Source organism: Xiphophorus hellerii, chromosome 22, assembly GCF_003331165.1.
Source record: "Xiphophorus hellerii strain 12219 chromosome 22, Xiphophorus_hellerii-4.1, whole genome shotgun sequence".
Lineage (NCBI taxonomy): Eukaryota > Metazoa > Chordata > Actinopteri > Cyprinodontiformes > Poeciliidae > Xiphophorus > Xiphophorus hellerii.
The window spans coordinates 1,667,989-1,686,964 of NC_045693.1; the positions used below are offsets into that span (position 1 = coordinate 1,667,989).

At 40.9% G+C, this 18,976-nt stretch overlaps 2 protein-coding genes and 1 long non-coding RNA gene across 3 annotated transcripts; 1 reads left to right on the forward strand and 2 right to left on the reverse strand.

The window, feature by feature from the left end:
* Positions 1–6,979: 6,979 nt before the first annotated feature.
* LOC116712625 (modulator of apoptosis 1-like) lies at positions 6,980–8,254 on the reverse strand. Its single transcript, XM_032552428.1, has 2 exons — positions 7,739–8,254; positions 6,980–7,458 (listed from the first exon to the last, which is right to left on the reverse strand). Exons 1-2 carry the CDS (start codon positions 8,240–8,242, stop codon positions 7,432–7,434), a joined length of 531 nt encoding a protein of 176 aa, XP_032408319.1. The 5' UTR covers positions 8,243–8,254; the 3' UTR covers positions 6,980–7,431.
* A 153-nt stretch (positions 8,255–8,407) lies between these two features.
* LOC116712632 (uncharacterized) lies at positions 8,408–9,825 on the reverse strand. Its single transcript, XR_004337600.1, has 2 exons — positions 9,419–9,825; positions 8,408–9,250 (listed from the first exon to the last, which is right to left on the reverse strand). It is a non-coding gene; the product is annotated as an uncharacterized LOC116712632 (long non-coding RNA).
* Positions 9,826–11,931: 2,106 nt separating this feature from the next.
* Positions 11,932–13,961, forward strand: LOC116712620 (NLR family CARD domain-containing protein 3-like). The gene is made up of 2 exons (XM_032552424.1): positions 11,932–12,013; positions 12,157–13,961. Exons 1-2 carry the CDS (start codon positions 11,947–11,949, stop codon positions 13,959–13,961), a joined length of 1,872 nt encoding a protein of 623 aa, XP_032408315.1. The 5' UTR covers positions 11,932–11,946.
* The last annotated feature ends 5,015 nt before the right edge of the window (positions 13,962–18,976 follow it).

Here is an 18,976-nt window from a genome sequence, read left to right on the forward strand (position 1 = left end):
ATACAGGATTATTGATTATTGATGAACAGGAATCAAACATCACGATGATCAGCTGATGATTCTTTGGTTTCTTCTCTGAACAAACTGCGTCACGTTTTTACTTCCTGGAATCAAACTCTGGATTCCGGGTTCAAATTTGGGAGCTAATCCTTCAAAGGAATAATTTTACTCATTTGCCCTTGGCTAAAGTAAAATATAGTTATTAAATAGTTTATATTTGATGGAGCAGATAATCCACTTACAGAGTCTGATTATGAAATAAAATAGTTCCTGCTGTTCAGTCAGTGAATCAGTGAATGTAAAAGTGTCTCCGTGTCTCCATCTAGTGGCCTGACAGTAGAAGTGCAGCAGCTGATGCAGCTTCCTCTGACTGCATTCAACTGACACTGACATGAAGCAGAGAAGAAGAGCCAATCAGAGGAGGAGCTGATCTTTTTCCAGCTCTAATGATGTAAAGGATGATCAGAGCTGATCAATGATGTGTGTTTCCTCTGCAGGTGAAGGTAGAAAGTGTGTGTGAGCTGAAGTGAATTCAGCAGCATGGATCAGTGTGAAGATGAGAGCCAGAGCAAAGGTCAGAGGTGAGGTCACCATCTCTAAGTGTCCACAGCCCTTTTCACACAGCGTTCACACTGGATCAGGGCCAAATGATTCCATCTAGGTCCTGTTTTCAGCCCGGTTCCGGTCCAGATGGGTCCATGATGAGTAAATGTTGGCTTGTGTGTAAACAAAAACTAACAGAAAAGGTTTTAATCATCACCTTTCTCTCAGGATCCATCAGAGACCCAAACCAGAACCAGAACCAGAGCCCAGCTGTGTGTCCTTTAGGAGCAACAGGTCAAACGATCACATCATCGACTTTAAATCTCCTGGACCTCCACCATCAGAGAGGTGAGCTGTTTCTACCTGCGGTAACCATGGAGACGGAGTCAGTCTGAAATATTTTTATTCCAACATGTTTGTTTCTATGTTCATATGTGAAGCGGTGTGTGTTGGATGTTCTCCAGAACCACAGGAGGCGTCCTTGATGCTACATCATGTTTAACTGATCTGGCTGCTTTGGGCCTCATTGATTAATCACCATCATTAAACTCTTTTCTCTGGTTAAAGTGAAATATTTAGTCTAGAGTGCAGCTCACTCTGATTGTTGATGAGCTCACTGGACTGGATCGGACCTCTCCAATACTCATAATGACAGAATCAAGGTCAACATGGAACCAACAGTTTTTCTTTCCTTGTTACTGAACCGTTTTGTCATGTCTGAAAGTCTTCCTCGGTTCTAGTGATGAAGAGTTTTAGTCCTTCTCAGCTGTAGGAGGAACAATGATTTGTATTTTAACCAGTGACTTCATGTTGTTCCCTATCTGTGATCTTCATGTAACCCGAGTTACATTTTAAGATTATTAAAAAACCCAAATCAACGTCACTCTAAGTGAAAAACTAGGTTCCAGGTTCGTCTACTGGAGGTAGTGGCAAATTGCAAGACACATACAACTGGAGAGTGCAAAAATCAATGAGGTGTATTTATATTTACAATATATACAAATTGTTTCACAGCTTTAAAGTCCAGTTCCTTAAACCAAGGAAGTCTCTGTCGGTGACGGAAGGGAAAAAACAAAAATAGTCATTTAGTTCCAGCTGTGAAGTGGTTGGTTGAATTTCCCTTCTGGTTTGGAGATGTTTCCTCAGATTATGGGTGACTTTCTGAATCCGCTATGGTTAGCTCGCCAGTCCGGTCAATATACAAAAACCAGACAATTCTTAATGTGTCCCAGATCCTTCAGTTACTCCGAGCGGGGGTGGGATCTGGAACACACCTGGCCTGCGGAAACAGGCCCGACAATCAATGTACATGTACATGCATTTCTTAATAATTGAATCTGAGCCTACATAATTACATGCAATTTCAATCCAAATGTGTTTTTATGTAGGTGTGTAATCACAGGCTGGGAGGCTAGCGCTAGCATTCTAGCTCCCGAGCAACACTTACCAGTTCCTCTTTTAACAAACAGAGATCGTTTCAACGTTCAGATGAGCGACCATATGTCTGTAATTTAACAGAGGTATACGATTGATGTATAATCGACATTCAAAAGCAAAACCGCTTTGGGAACAACACCCAAGCCTACCTGCACGTCACAGTCCCACAGCGTCTGCTACCCAAGGTGCGATTTAGCAGCAATATAAGCAGTGGCTGTCAATTTAGGACTGACGTGCAGCTGTCGCATGACTTTAAACCCTCGCGAGAACAACCCTGCTCTCGCCCGGTTAGTGTCGAAAAAGTAAAACAAAGGAGGATTTTTAAATTAGATCTTTAAATAAAACAAAATAAAATTAGATTTAACAAAATAGAAAATAAAATAACTAAACTACATCTAATATAGAAAAATTATCCTGGTTACATCCTCCCCTCTTTAATTCCTGCACGTCCCGTTGCATGGTTACTTGAATTAATTTTTCTGAATATTTACATTAGAAACTTGCCTGAGAGTCTCAGTGTACACATTTGCCAAACTATGCAATAGAGTCTGAACTACTGAAATGAGTGGCTTACCCAACACAGGATATGTTAGACGACTAGGAGGTTGACGCTGTCTATCTGATCGCCTGGGCAATATTTCAGCCTCAACTGAGTTATAGGGTGAGCTGACATTTGCAGGACCTGTGGATGACTCAGATTGAACGACCAGATGACCCTCAGCGTCAGGTTCTTGAACTTCAGGTAAGTGTTCGTCAGGGACTTCTCCCTCCATGTGTACTTTCACAGGCTCAGCTACATGTGGTTCAGAAAGTTCCTCTGTCTCAATCTGTTCCACAGGTAGCTTGTCTTCATGGTGAGATAGTGATGAATCAGTTGTTAAACAGGATTCTTCATTTTCAGATGGACTAGCAGTCTCAAGGTCTGTGCTCTGAATTAGAGGTACAGGATGCTCTTGTGCTTCAGCATCACTTTGAGCCAAAGGTGAAATAGGCTGCAAAGTAATGGATTCGGGTGATGACTTAAATTTTCTCACCTTCACACTGAATCTGGTTGGGGATGGGATGGAAACTTCTGGCACATATGGCTCAGCATCCTCATCCTCCTGCATCGCATCAGGAACATCTGGATGGCAACCATCCTGGCTGCGAGTCTTTCGTTGTGAGGCAGGCATGGAGATGGAAGGGTCTTCTGTGGAGCAAACTGGCAGGAAACCACAAGGAAGCAACAGGTCTCTATGTAAAGTACGAGTTGGTCCCTCTTTGTGTTCAGGTTGTACAGTGTAAACTGGTACATTTTCAGCTCTGTCAACAACTTTGTACACCCCTGGTTCCCATCTGTCTGCCAGCTTGTGCTTACCCCTCAGACGGATGTTGCGAACCAGTACTCGATCTCCTATCTCCAAACTGCATGGTGTAATTTTCTGATCAAAACGGGTCTTGTTCTTTGCAGCTGATTTGAGGGCATTCTCAGAAGCTAGTTTGTAGCTTTCTTTCAGGCTGGATTGCAGATTCTTAACATACTCTGAATGAGAGATGGATGATTGTTCTCTGACGGGTAAACCAAAAGCCAAATCCACAGGAAGACGAGGACAACGACCAAACATGAGTTCATAAGGTGTGAACCCTGTTACCTCATTTCTTGTACAGTTATATGCATGTACTAAAGGTTTGACATACTCTCGCCATTTTGACTTTTGTTTCATTTCCAGGGTTCCAAGCATATTGAGCAGAGTGCGGTTGAAGCGCTCGACTGGATTCCCTCGTGGGTGGTACGGGGTAGTTCGGCTTTTCTTCATGCCTACAACTTCACAGAGCTCTTTAATGAGCTTGGACTCGAAATCTGTACCCTGGTCTGAATGTATACGCTCTGGAATTCCATAATAAACCATAAATTCATTCCAGAGGTACTTTGCAACAGTCTTTGCCTTCTGGTTGGGGGTAGGAATGGCAACTGCAAATTTGGTAAAATGATCAGTAAGAACAAGAATGTCCTTAGTATTACTGCTGTCAGGTTCAATGGTTAAAAAGTCCATACATAGCAGTTCAAGTGGTCGGCTTGTCTGAATATTTATTAATGGAGCTGCTCTTTCTATTTGAGCTTTACGCCTTATGCAACGACCACAGGTTCTGACAAAAGTCTCCACATCTAATGTCATTTTGGGCCAAAAGAAGCGTTGGCGCACCAGATCAATTGTTCTTTCGATGCCCATATGCCCCATATCATGGTGCAAGCTCTTTAAAATAGCTGGTCGTAACTTGGGCGGTAGGATTAACTGGTAGATAAGTTTATCTCCATCATGTCTTCTCCGATATAGGATTCCATCCACCAACTCTAACCTGTTCCACTCTCTCAGGAGCAAAGGAAGGTCAGGTAGCTCCTCTCGAACCGATGGAAGGACCTTCTCCCCAGTCTCCAGCTGATGAATGACCTCACGAATAGCAGGGTCAGCTTGTTGTTGTTCTTGGAGATCGACCTGAGATAGAGAGGGGATTAGAGGCAAGCCATGCAACTCTTCATTGCTGAACCCATCAGGGATGGAGTCAACAGAGACAGATAGAGACTCAACCAGTGCGACAGATCGACTAAGTTCAGTTTGGTTCTGTGTTCGGATTATACAACTCTGACAGATGGCATCCACAATTTCAGGGGAAATGTCATGGGTGTTTTTACCATTACCCAACTGACTGGTCAGATGTTGAATGAGCTCCCTCTCTCTGCAGTGCTGATCACTAGAAGTATCTTCATGTGAGCGTCGGGACAGAGCATCAGCATCAAAATTCTGTTTTCCAGCACGGTACTGCAGCTTGAATGAGTAAGTGGACAGTGCTGCTAACCACCGGTGACCTGTAGCATCCAGCTTGGCTGAAGAAAGAACATAAGTGAGAGGGTTGCTATCTGTGACAACTGTAAAGTTAGTCCCATAGAGGTAATCATGAAACTTCTCAGTAACACTCCACTTCAGGGCCAAAAACTCCAGTTTATGCGCAGGATATTTTGACTCACTGACAGACAGGCCTCGACTAGCATAAGCAATAACACGCAGCTTGCCCTCCTGCTCTTGGTACAATACTGCTCCCAACCCATTTGTACTGGCATCAGTATGTAAAATGTATGGCAGCTGTGGATTTGCAAACCCAAGAACAGGTGCTGTAGTCAATTTGGAAATGACTGTTTCAAAGGCAATCTGCTGATGGCTAGTCCATTTATCTCCAAAGGATTGCTTTGGATCCGAGTACTTTCCTTCTGGTTTCTTCAGTTTTGCAGGGCTGCGGGCAGGAGGATAACCACGGGTTAATTCATTAAGTGATTTGACAATAGCAGCATAGTCTTTAATAAATCTTCGGTAATATCCAGCAAAACCCAGAAAAGATCGCAACTCTTTAAGGTTGCGGGGGACTGGCCAGGATTTTAAAGAATCAATCTTTTCTGGATCAGTTTCAACTCCTTTTTCAGAGACAATGTGTCCCAAATAACGTACAGAAGACTGAAAGAACTTACATTTCTCTGGAGAGAGCTTTAGTCCAAACTGCTTCAACCGGGAGAGTACACGCAGCAGCCGTTCCTCATGTTCTTCCAGAGTGGCAGAAAAGATGATGATGTCATCGAGGAAGACAAGGACTTCTTTAAGATGCAGATCTCCCATGCATCTCTCCATTAGCCGCTGAAACGTGCTAGGTGCATTTGTAATTCCTTGTGGCATCCTGTTCCACTCCCAAAATCCAAGGGGAGTTACAAAAGCTGTTTTAGCCTTATCTTCTTCTGCCATCTCTATTTGATAATAGCCAGATTTTAAATCCAACACAGTAAACCATTTGGACCCTGTCAAAGCACAAAAAGATTCTTCCAAATTAGGAAGGGCATATGCATCTTTGATAGTTTGAAGATTTAGTTTCCTGTAATCTATGCATAGCCGGACGGAACCATTACGTTTCCGAACAACAACTATTGGAGAGGAAAATGGTGATTTAGACTCTCTTATGATGTCAGCTTCGAGCAGGTCTTTAAGATGTTCACGGACTGCCTCCAGATCTTTGAGATGGATTGGCCTTGCTCTGTGTTTAAAAGGCGTTTCATCACTAAGTTTAATGGTATGTTTAACTGCATCTGTACAGCCAAAATCCAGATCATGATGAGAGAATACTTCAGGCATGCTGTTCATTTTGTTGATAATATGTTCCTTCCACTCAGGTGGAATGGGAGAGTCTCCAAAGTTAAACTCCAAAGTGGTTTGTTGTGAGGTTTGAGATGCGATTTGTTGTGACAAAACAGTAGGTGCTGACCCAATGTCTGCAATAATGGTTAATGGTGATATGAACACCTCTTGCTCTGATTCATTCTTCATGATCACTGGGACTTTATGTGGTGGATGCTGTGGCAGTGTAATTAGACAACTTTGAACACATAAACCCCCTGGTAAAGGCGAGCTAGGGTGTTCAACAATGGCCCACTTAGTGGCAGATGGAGAGGTGTTTTTAACAGAACCCTCCAAGACAATGGTTTGTCCAGGTGAAATAAGGACTGGAGTGGTACTTAACAGCCTGACAGTCCCTGCATTTCCTAATTGATTTTGCTGGTGCCTTAACTGTAGCAGTTTCAGGACCGCTTGATATCCTTGGGCCATGGGTTGAAATTGTACATGGTTACTGCTAAGATGTTGTTCATACAGTGGCTCCAGTGTGTTCATGCCAATAAGTACATTAGATGGCCTGTCAGGACTAGTATCTGGGACCACAAGAGCGAGAGTTGGTACCTCTGTGTTTACTCCTATGAAGTCTTCAGGGAATGTGATGACCAGCTCCACGTACCCCAGATACGGAACAGACTGTCCAGCAGCACCTTCAACCTGTAACAAATTATCCAGAGGCAGTACAGGTTGGTTGCTTAGCTTATCATTATAGAAAGAAACTGGGATCGTTGTCACCTGTGAACCAGTGTCTAAAAGGCAGTTACACACATGACCAGAAATGTCAACAACAGCAGCACACTTTGATCCAATCAAACCTTTGGGTAGCTGAGTGGGTAGTTTATTAGCTTGGGCTTGCAGTTTTGTACATTTAACAGTCTTTTCTTTAATAAGGGGACCGGTTTGGCTGGGACTGGTTCCGGTTTGTCCCGCAACAGGAACCATGCCTAGTTTAACTTCTTCTGAAAGATGTTCTGCTGTCGCTGAGCAAACTGTTTCCTTTTTCTGGCAACAAGAGCAGGGTTTGGTTCATTATTACATTGTGGCTTAATATGACCATTTTCACCACACCTGAAACAATAACCAGGTTTAACATGGACTGGTGGGGACTGTTTGGATGTCACTGTATTGCCCCCTTTTTCACCCGGCTTACTGTGCATTACTTTAGGTTGTGATGTAGTCCTGGGCTGGGTGGTTGTGGATGTTAGCTTAGCCAGCTGCCGCTGTACATCTGCCAGTTGTTCTGCCAACTGCTGAGTCAATTTGGTTAAAGCAGCAACGGCTCCACCATCACCTGCGTCAACAGAAACCAATTGTGCATGATTGACTACTTTTTGTTTGTTGGACCCCAAATATTGTCTCATCCGGGAAGTTTTAGCTGCCTCCCTGTCCTCTTCAGTACGTAGAAGTAGTAGCAGTTCAGAGAAACTAGGTGGGACCAATTTCTTTTGTTTTAATTGGAGTTCAGCAATCAAAGTATTGTCCCAACAACCCCTACAGAACTGGCTTATGAGATGCCGGTTTACATCCTTGGCTAACACACCACCTCGTTTCAGGGCTAAGTTTAATGCTACCTGCAGCCGCTGGAGGTATGAAGATGGCTTCTCCCCTGCATCTTGGAAAGTGTCCATGAATTTTGCAAAGAGTTCTTCTCCATCTTGCACCGTGCCATATGCCGAATCCAATATGTTCAGATATACAGTAGGTGGAGTATCTGAACTTAGATGCTTCAGCATATCAGCGGCTGGGGGAAGTAAACTCTCCACGATCCTCCTTGATCGCTGCAGCTCAGAAACTGATGGGTCTTTTAGTAGCAGATCCACTCCTGAATGCCAGGTCTCGTAGTCTGCTTCATGTGCTGGTCTAGGCAGCCGTCCAGAAAACACTCGGAGCCTTTGTAGATGGTAAGCACTTTCCTCAGTTTTCATAATGTGTTCCACCACGTAGCGCTGGACTTCGGGTGGTTGGATGTCATCATCATGAAGAGAAGGTCTCTGTCGTGAGGTAGGTTGCTGCTCAAGTCTCTGTCTGGAAACTGTAGGATCAGTGGCGGTTGACCACGTTGGCTCTTCCTTCATTGTTGGATCTGCAGCTGCTGCCATGACCTCAGACTTCTCATCAGGATACTCCATCTTAGCAGCTGAGTGAAGTTCAGCAACTGATTGTCCAATCTGAGTCATCGTGGATTTTAACACCTCTGCAAAATCCATGCCAGAGAGCTTTGCAAGTTTCTGTAACTCAAATAAATAAGAATGAGTTTTACTCTGTGAAACATGTTCTGCATATACAACAGCTAATTCAGAGATGAAAAATGTGTCTGACTTTTCAGATGATTTGAATGAATATGGTAGAATGGAACGCAATTCAGCTACTGCTGTACCACTGCTAAATTCAACCACAAGCTGGCCCTCAAACTCAGAATCAGCTTCAGAAATGATTTCAGTCTTTGTTATCTTCCCATATTGTTTCAAAAAGTCAAATACTTCCTCTTTACTATCTTCATCTGAAATGCCTTCAACCAAAACAGAGTTGGGAATTTTTATGTCGAGTTTTTGAAACTCATCCATATTGTTGATGACAAAAAAACAATGATTTGTGTTTACAAAATGCCAACAACCTCCTGGCTAGCTCGCCAAGCTATGTAACCCGAGTTACATTTTAAGATTATTAAAAAACCCAAATCAACGTCACTCTAAGTGAAAAACTAGGTTCCAGGTTCGTCTACTGGAGGTAGTGGCAAATTGCAAGACACATACAACTGGAGAGTGCAAAAATCAATGAGGTGTATTTATATTTACAATATATACAAATTGTTTCACAGCTTTAAAGTCCAGTTCCTTAAACCAAGGAAGTCTCTGTCGGTGACGGAAGGGAAAAAACAAAAATAGTCATTTAGTTCCAGCTGTGAAGTGGTTGGTTGAATTTCCCTTCTGGTTTGGAGATGTTTCCTCAGATTATGGGTGACTTTCTGAATCCGCTATGGTTAGCTCGCCAGTCCGGTCAATATACAAAAACCAGACAATTCTTAATGTGTCCCAGATCCTTCAGTTACTCCGAGCGGGGGTGGGATCTGGAACACACCTGGCCTGCGGAAACAGGCCCGACAATCAATGTACATGTACATGCATTTCTTAATAATTGAATCTGAGCCTACATAATTACATGCAATTTCAATCCAAATGTGTTTTTATGTAGGTGTGTAATCACAGGCTGGGAGGCTAGCGCTAGCATTCTAGCTCCCGAGCAACACTTACCAGTTCCTCTTTTAACAAACAGAGATCGTTTCAACGTTCAGATGAGCGACCATATGTCTGTAATTTAACAGAGGTATACGATTGATGTATAATCGACATTCAAAAGCAAAACCGCTTTGGGAACAACACCCAAGCCTACCTGCACGTCACAGTCCCACAGCGTCTGCTACCCAAGGTGCGATTTAGCAGCAATATAAGCAGTGGCTGTCAATTTAGGACTGACGTGCAGCTGTCGCATGACTTTAAACCCTCGCGAGAACAACCCTGCTCTCGCCCGGTTAGTGTCGAAAAAGTAAAACAAAGGAGGATTTTTAAATTAGATCTTTAAATAAAACAAAATAAAATTAGATTTAACAAAATAGAAAATAAAATAACTAAACTACATCTAATATAGAAAAATTATCCTGGTTACATTCAGCACTTAAACATTTCAGAAATGATTGTGAAACTTAAAAACCTAATGAATATTTTCAGAAATGCTCTGCTGTGACTCTGTCAATATATTTTTATTAAACTGGTTTGTTGCTACAACAAGCAGAAATCAAAGGCCAACAAAAATCCTCTCAGTTTTTACTTTAGGTGTTTCAACATCTGTCCAGTAGTTTCTGCCAATTCTGGAGGCTCAAATGAAAGAAAACCTGAGAGCTTCTGTTTCTGGCCTGGTTTACATCCAGTCACATGGAAATGAATCCTTAAATCTGCTGACTGAGTTTGAAGTCCCAGTTCAAGATCCACTTGTCAAAATGTCTACTGGGAGATTCTGATGTTACTGGTTTTTACTTCGTCTTCCTCTTTTCAACTTTTCTCATTGCATTTATGCAGTGATCTGTTTTTATGTTTAAATGATTTTACTGTGAAGCTCTTGGTGATTTGATCTATGAAATCTGCTGTATCAATATTTCCTAATTGTTCCTGGTTCCTCCTCAGAGTGGACCAGGACCAGGACCAGCAGAGCTCAGAGGTTCCCAGGGGTCCGTCTGCCCAGCAGCTGGACTCCATGTTTAAGGTCTGTACATGAATCAATCACATTTCAGCAGCAAAGCATTTCAACAAGCTTTACATCATAACAGACACAAAAACACAGAGTTATGCAACATAGAATCAACAATCAAAACATGACATTTAGTCAAGTTTTATCATTAAATTCATAAGTAGGCCTGTCGCGATAAACGATAAATCAATTAATCGTACGATAAATTAAAACTATCGATGTCATTTTAATTATCGGCATTATCGTCTCTTCCAGCCTTTTTCTCTTTCTGTTGATGACACCGAATGAAAAAAGGCTCAACTCCGGTGCTCTCCACTGACCCTCCCTTCCTCATTTCCTTAGTGTAAAGCCCAGCGCAGACATGATCTTAGAGCTGTCGGCTGATTGTCGGCCCATTTTCAAAACCTGACAGACCACACATTAGCCGACAGAAATCCTAGGTATAACGGTTCGATCGGGTTCGGTCCTGCCGTGTGGTGTCCAACAATGGGCACAAAATAATGGCTACAAGTCCAGTGAACTAATTTTAAAACCAGGCATTAATCAATGCTTTACTACAATCTACCTGCAATGCATGTGGCTAGTGTCAGCGTAAAGTCCTGACTGAATGAAAATCATTATAACCTGTTTAAGTCACGTTAACGAAGAACAGCTGAAAAGTTACCGGGTTTATCAACTGCTGTAGCAATTTCGCTCCAACTCCTCCTCTTGTCATTTCTATATTCTTTGCATGTTGAATAAACATTAATGTTGTTTCCACATATCATCTCCAATGTCCGCTGGATTTCGGGTTGCGCCGTGTCAGCTGTTTGGGATTCCCCTCCGTAATTTCCCCTCAGAAAACACAGAGGAGAATCCGCGCTTTCTGATTGGCTGCCTGTCACATTCAACAGGTGTCCTTAAAGCTCCCAGTAGGGGAAAAACCCTGATTTAGATCGGAGCAGCAACGACGATCGTAACACACCACACAATCTTAGAAAGACCAACGTTTTAAGATTGTTGTAAAGGGAAAATAGGAGCAAAAAGTCATGTAGTGTGAATTATTGCATCAGGTAGTCGATGTGCCCATCTTCTCTATTTAAATCTAATTATTACTGAAGGGCAACATAATATACAGACTTCATAATCTGCCCTCTTTAGGTTGAATGCAGTATTTATTTCCACTTTTACTTTATGTTGTTTAGTTTTTTTTCCAGTACATTTTTTGTTAATGGAGACTGAGAATCCATTTTATTTTTGTTTTTGGTTGTTTTGTTTATTTTGTTTATCATTTCCAGTGTTTAGTGTTCTTTTGAAAATAAAGTGTATCTATCTTTGGCAGGAAATCGCATGCGTTATTACATCATTTCCATTAAATCAGTGTAAAAAGGTCTTCAAACAATATTATCGTTTATCGCAATAATTTTTGAGACAATTAATCATTCAGCTAAATTTGTTATCGTGACAGGCCTACCCAGAATGTTCAGAGAGTCAGAGAGATGATGAGCAGGAGTTGGAAGGTGAGGATGAAGAGCAGATGAGCAGCAGAGAGGCAGTGATGAAGATCACATTGAACTTCATGAAGATGATGAAGCAGGAGGAGCTGGTTGACCATCTGCAGAGCAGTAAGAGAATTTCTACAAAGATGTAATCTGACTGATAAATCACACATTTACTGAAGTCTGAAAAGATTGAATCTCATTTATTCAAATCATCTTCAGAAGATGATTTTGTTTCCTTCCTGATTTTACTTTTTGTGTTCATTTAGAACATCTTGCTGCACTTTGTCAACATAAACTAAAATCTGGTCTGAAGGAAAAGTTCCAGTGTGTCTTTGAGGGAATCGCTAAAGCAGGAAGTCCAACCCTTCTGAACCAGATCTACACTGAGCTCTACATCACAGAGGGAGGGACTGGAGAGGTCAATGATGAACATGAGGTCAGACAGAATGAAACAGCATCCAGGAAACCACACAGACCAGAAACAACAATCCGACAAGAAGACATATTTAAAGTCCAACCTGGAAGAGATCAACCAATCAGAACAGTGATGACAAAGGGAGTGGCTGGCATTGGGAAAACAGTCTTAACACAAAAGTTCACTCTGGACTGGGCTGAAGGCAAAGCCCACCAGAACATCGAGTTCATATTTCCATTCACTTTCAGAGAGCTGAATGTGCTGAAAGAGAAAAAGTTCAGCTTGGTGGAACTGATTCATCACTTCTTTACTGAAACCAAAGAAATCTGCAGCTTTGAGCACTTTCAGGTTCTGTTCGTCTTTGATGGCCTGGATGAGAGTCGACTTCCTCTGGACTTCCACAACAAGGAGATCCTGACTGATGCTACAGAGTCCAGCTCAGTGGATGTTCTGCTGACAAACCTCATCAGGGGCAAACTGTTTCCCTCTGCTCTCCTCTGGATAACCACACGACCTGCAGCAGCCAATCAGATCCCACCTGAGTGTGTTGGCATGGTAACAGAGGTCAGAGGGTTCACTGACACACAGAAGGAGGAGTACTTCAGGAAGAGATTCAGAGATGAGGAGCAGGCCAGCAGGATCATCTCCCACATGAAGACATCACGAAGCCTCCACATCATGTGCCACATCCCAGTCTTCTGCTGGATCACTGCTACAGTTCTGGAGGATGTGATGGAGATCAGAGAGGGAGGAGAGCTGCCTAGCACCCTGACTGAGATGTACATCCACTTCCTGGTGGTTCAGACCAAAGTGAAGAAGGTCAAGTATGATGAAGGAGCTGAAACAGATCAACACTGGAGTCCAGAGAGCAGGAAGATGATTGAGTCTCTGGGAAAACTGGCTTTTGATCAGCTGCAGAAAGGAAACCTGATCTTCTATGAATCAGACCTGACAGAGTGTGGCATCGATATCAGAGCAGCCTCAGTGTACTCAGGAGTGTTCACACAGATCTTTAGAGAGGAGAGAGGGCTGTACCAGGACAAGGTGTTCTGCTTCGTACATCTGAGTGTTCAGGAGTTTCTGGCTGCTCTTCATGTCCATCTGACCTTCATCAACTCTGGAGTCAACCTGATGGAAGAAAAACAACCATCTAACATGTTTGTTTCATTTGAAAATGAAGACTTTTTTGAAGCAAATTCTCTCCATCAGAGAGCTATTGACCAGGCCTTACAGAGTTCAAATGGACACCTGGACTTGTTCCTCCGTTTTCTGCTGGGACTCTCACTGCAGACCAATCAGAGACTCCTACAAGGTCTGCTGACACAGACAGGAAGTAGCTCACTGAATAATCAGAAAACAGTTCAGTACATCAAGGAGAAGATCAGTGAGGATGTGTCTCCAGAGAAAAGCATCAATCTGTTCCACTGTCTGAATGAACTGAATGATCGTTCTCTAGTGGAGGAGATCCAACAGTCTCTGAGTTCAGGAAGTCTCTCCAGAGATGAATTGTCTCTTGCTCAGTTGTCAGCTCTGCTCTTCATCTTGGTGTCATCAGGAGAAGATCTGGATGAGTTTGACCTGAAGAAATACTCTGCTTCAGAGGAGGTTCTTCTGGGGCTGCTGCCAGTGGTTAAAGCCTCCAACAAAGCTCTGTAAGGACACAGATTGTTGCTGAATTTATTGCTGAAAGAGAGAAATCTGATAAGAATGAGCTAAATATTGATTCATGTTGTTTAAGGATGTTTTATAATGTACCAGTTCACAAGAAAAGTAAACCTAAATATGTTTGAAATAAGACAGTCCCATCAATATTTCCAAGGAGAGCATTAGTTACTGGAAAGAAAGAAATTTTTTTGATGAATTGTTCAAAATCAGGTTTTTCTATCTCCTCAGACTGAGTTACTGTAACCTCTCAGGGAGAAGCTGTGAAGTTCTGTCCTCAGTTCTCAGCTCCCAGTCCTCCAGTATCAGAGAACTGGACCTGAGTAACAACAACCTGCAGGATTCAGGAGTGAAGTTTCTTTCTGCTGGACTGAAGAGTCCAAACTGCAACCTGGAAACTCTCAGGTAAAATGTTCTCTATGCTGGAGAAACCAGTTTTCTGTCCATTAGCTGCTATCAGAGATGATGCAGATGTTATTTCTATAACAGATTTGTCAGCTGCTTTTTTCTGAACTTTGTTTTCTATGATTATGAACCACTTATTTACTTTGTATCTAATTTTCATTTATTGGATAATTTTTTTTAAGTAACACATAAAAATGACAGGCATTTACCAAAGTGACTTAAAGTTGTACAAAGTAAAACAAACTAAACAATAAAGCAAAATCACAAAAAAATTTCAAAACAAGGTAAGACAAAATAGAAACATAATCTGTAAACTGGCTTTATAGTTTATACTCTGCTTGAATCAAATGCTAAAGAATAGTGACGGGTGTTGGACAAAGATTTAAATGTCCCAACAGTTTGTACATGAAAATGTAAACTATTCCAAAGTTTAGAGACACAAATTGCAAAAACCCAATCACCTCTGAATTTCATTTTCTATCTAGGATCATCTTAGACAAACTGGTTGGCTGAACAAATTACTCTTAGTGCAATGTGGATGTTAAAGAAATCACAGAGGTATAATGGGACTTTCATCACTTTAAAAGTAAACAATAAAATCTTGAAGTCAATCCTAAAACAACCAGGAAGCCAATGGAGAGAAGCCAGAACTGGAGATAGATTTTCATGTTTTCTATTACCTGTTAAAAGACCAGGTGCTGCATGTTGGCAATACAGAGATGATTTATTTAAGGCAGCATACAAGGCATTACAGTAATCCTACCAAGAGCTAATAACAGCACAAATCACTTTTCAACACATTTTGTTGTAAGATATAACTTCAGCTTGGTAATTTGTGATGGAAGAAACTGGATTTCACAACAGCATTTATCTGTTTGTCTAATCTGTTGCATGATAGATGATGAATTGGTTAACACCAGATTTTTCTCCCTGTCTCCTCAGACTGAGTTACTGTAACCTCTCAGAGAGAAGCTGTGCAGTTCTGTCCTCAGTTCTCAGCTCCCAGTCCTCCAGTATCAGAGAACTGGACCTGAGTAACAACAACCTGCAGGATTCAGGAGTGAAGTTTCTTTCTGATGGTCTGGAGAGTCCAAACTGCAACCTGGAAACTCTCAGGTAAAATGTTCTCACTGCTGGAGAAACCAGTTTTCTGTCCATTAGCTGCTATCAGAGATGATGTAGATGTCATTTCTATAACAGATTTGTCAACTTCTTTTTTCTGAACCTTATTAAGAACCACTTATTTATTTTGTATCCATTTCATTTATTGGATTAATGTTTTTGAGTCACACATAAAAATGACAGGCATTTACCAAAGTGACTTACAGTTCTATAAAGTTAAACAAACTGAACAATAAAGCAAAATCATATAAAAATGTTTTATAAACAAGGTTAAACAAAATAGAAACATAATCTGTAAACTGGCTTTATAGAAGAATGTCAAACTCTGCTTGAATCAAGAGCTAAAGAATAGTGATGGATATAGGCGCCGGACCAGGGGGGCCCAGGCGGGCCATTGGCCCCCCACTTTACGGCCCTGGCCGTCCGCTGGTCCAGTCAGACATTTACAGGCTGAACACAACTCTGACAATCCATGACTGACATCTCTGTGTTTATAAGCAGACAAAGGTACAGATGAAACCTGATGATCCATTAGGTTGTCTTCTGCTCTAAACTGGCATTGCTGTAGGATATTTGACATCTATTTTTTTTAAATATATATTTTTTAAAAATGTACTGGCGAAATATTTGACCAGCCGTGATTTTTGTCATGTCTATCTATCTTCAGCATATTGTGCGTATTTTGGACTTTTAACAAGTAGCTGAGCACAGGGTGCCTGCAGCTGTACGCACTGTGTAACTTGAGATTTTTCTTTAAGTGAAACAGAAAGGAATAATTTTTGAATTTTTTTATCTAACCCTCTTTACTATTAACATTTAGGAGAACAAAAGATCTATTGTGTCAGAACATCTTGTACGTAGCGAGTCTGTGAGAGTCATGGAACTGCGAACAAAGCCTAAATGTTATTGGTCAATTTACTTTTGTAAATTTGGTGGCTTGGCGCTTTTTCTGTAAGCTAAAAATGAACAAGAAGAGTTTGAATCCTCCGTAGTTCTAAGATCTGTTTGGATCCTGCCAGAACCTTTTATCGTGGGTGCGGTTCTGGCAATTTGTCTTGGAAGAAACTGGATTTCACAACAGCATTTATCTGTTTGTCTAATTTCTTGCATGATAGATGATGAATTGGTTAAATTCATATTTTTCTCCCTGTCTCCTCAGACTGAGTGGCTGTAACATCTCAGAGAGAAGCTGTGAAGTTCTGTCCTCAGTTCTCAGCTCCCAGTCCTCCAGTATCAGAGAACTGGACCTGAGTAACAACAACCTGCAGGATTCAGGAGTGAAGTTTCTTTCTGCTGGACTGAAGAGTCCAAACTGCAACCTGGAAACTCTCAGGTAAAATGTTCTCAATGCTGGAGAAACCAGTTTTCTGTCCATTAGCTGTTATCAGAGATGATTTAAATATTTTTTTTAAATAAAATTTGCCAATTTTTCTCATCTTAGCTTTCTTCTTTATCTCAGATTCATTTCTTGACTCTGTCATTGAGATTACAGCTTTCTAAGCTGGAATTATTGGATTTTAAAAAGGCGATTTTACTAAAACTGTTTTTTCAGACATGAGTTATCTAATTTTTTTCTATATTTACCGTTACAGTTAGTGATAATAAAACATGAATATAATTTAGCACAAAGTGTTGAACTGGATTCATCTGACCGGGAGCTAAAGGGTTGAAAACAATCAGTGATGCTGATTGGCTGAGAAAGTGTTCAGTATTTGTTGTAAACCAATCAGAGGCATACAGAAGCATTCAAAACATTGAAGCTCTACCTGACTTCATCCAACTGAGAAATGAATGAATCAGTTAATGAACTGATTTCCTTCTCTTAGTTCATTCAAATGATTAACGGATCATTCATGGATGATGCAAAACTACTAGAGAGCAGAGTCACTGCATTGCTAAGCAGCCTTTAGCACAACAACATATCATCATATTCAACAGTTTTCAGCAAGAGATGATTTTTACTAACTGGATGTGAACCAGAAATGACTAAAACTTTAATAAAATTAGTTTTACAGAGTTTTCTATCGTAAATAATCTACTTTGTGTTTGCAACAAGGTAATAAATCCGGATTAAAACTGTCATTGTTGTCAGAGACACAAAAAGTGGAATCCAACAAAATGAGCATTCTAAATGTACCATATTCAAATTAACTTTGTTAATAATTATGTGTTAATTGTTTGTCTTATTCCTTGTTCTAATTAAACTGCTGGTTTATATTTAAACTGCCCTGATTCTGGTTCATATTACACTAAGTTTACCACTAGTGAATCTACACTGCAAAAACACAAAGTCTTACCAAGTATTTTTAATCTAGTTTCCAGTAAAATATCTTACTAAGCTTGAAATAAGACAAAACTAACTTCCAGGTAACTTTTCAGTAAGATATAGGAGCTTGTTTTAAGTCAGTAATTCCTTAATATTGATGAAAATGTACTTGTTCCATTGGCAGAATATTTTATTTATAACTAAACATTTTGTTCATGCTGGAAAAAGCCACCAGAACTCCTGGTGATCCACTATGGATAAGCGTGTATGATGATGATGATGATGATGATGGATTGTTTAGAAGGTCTGGTACGTTTATGAAGATGTAAATTCACAATCAAACTGTAACGTGGATCAATTAACAAACTGTGGTTGACCTAAAAGCCTGGGTCTGGGTTCAGCTGAAGTGAACTCTGGCATGGTGTGAATATATATGGGGATGCAAACGGACCGGAGACCAAAGTAGAAAGTGACCTATAGTGCAGGGAATTCTGGGAAAATCCAGTCACAATAAATGTCTGCCCTGTGGTTTTAGCCAAGGTGTTGTTGGTTGCTATGACAACGGGTCTACGTGTAAAGTGAAGCCGACACAGAGCAAGGAAAGCAGAATATAAGTGGTTTAAAGTTACTTTGTTTATCAGCATTATTTCCCCTTTGCTTCAGGAATCAGACCAGAGGAAACTTATTCTTATCTACCAACCCTGAACTCCTGGCTTACAGACTTTAGATCAACATTAGATTATTTTTCTTCTTTTGCTTTTTCCTTTGGTTTGTTATTTTGTTTCTATTTCCTTTTAATTCCTGTAAAGCTCTTTGTTTTGCCTTGTTGCTGAAAATGTGCTATAGAAATAAAATGACCTTTGCTGTTGCACATTGCAGCTGCTGTCAATAAATGACAAAGACCTGGACCAGTTGCTTCATTTGTCTGTAGAATGTAATATTTCTAATGAATTTGGTTCAGTTGACAGTGCAGTGTGAAAGTGGATTTCACCTGCTGAAAATGGAACAAATGTTGTAATTTGGTTCCCAACGAACCGAGCCTGTTGGACTGTCAGGTGTGAAATCAGGCTAAAGCTTCCTAAACACAGAACCAGTAGATCCACTGGGACCAGTTCATCTTTGGTATTTTAGTTCCAGTTTGAAGAAAACTAAAGGTTGAGATTGTGTCAGTTTGTAGTTTCCACAGAAACTAGTGAAGAATTATCTGTTTAAATGT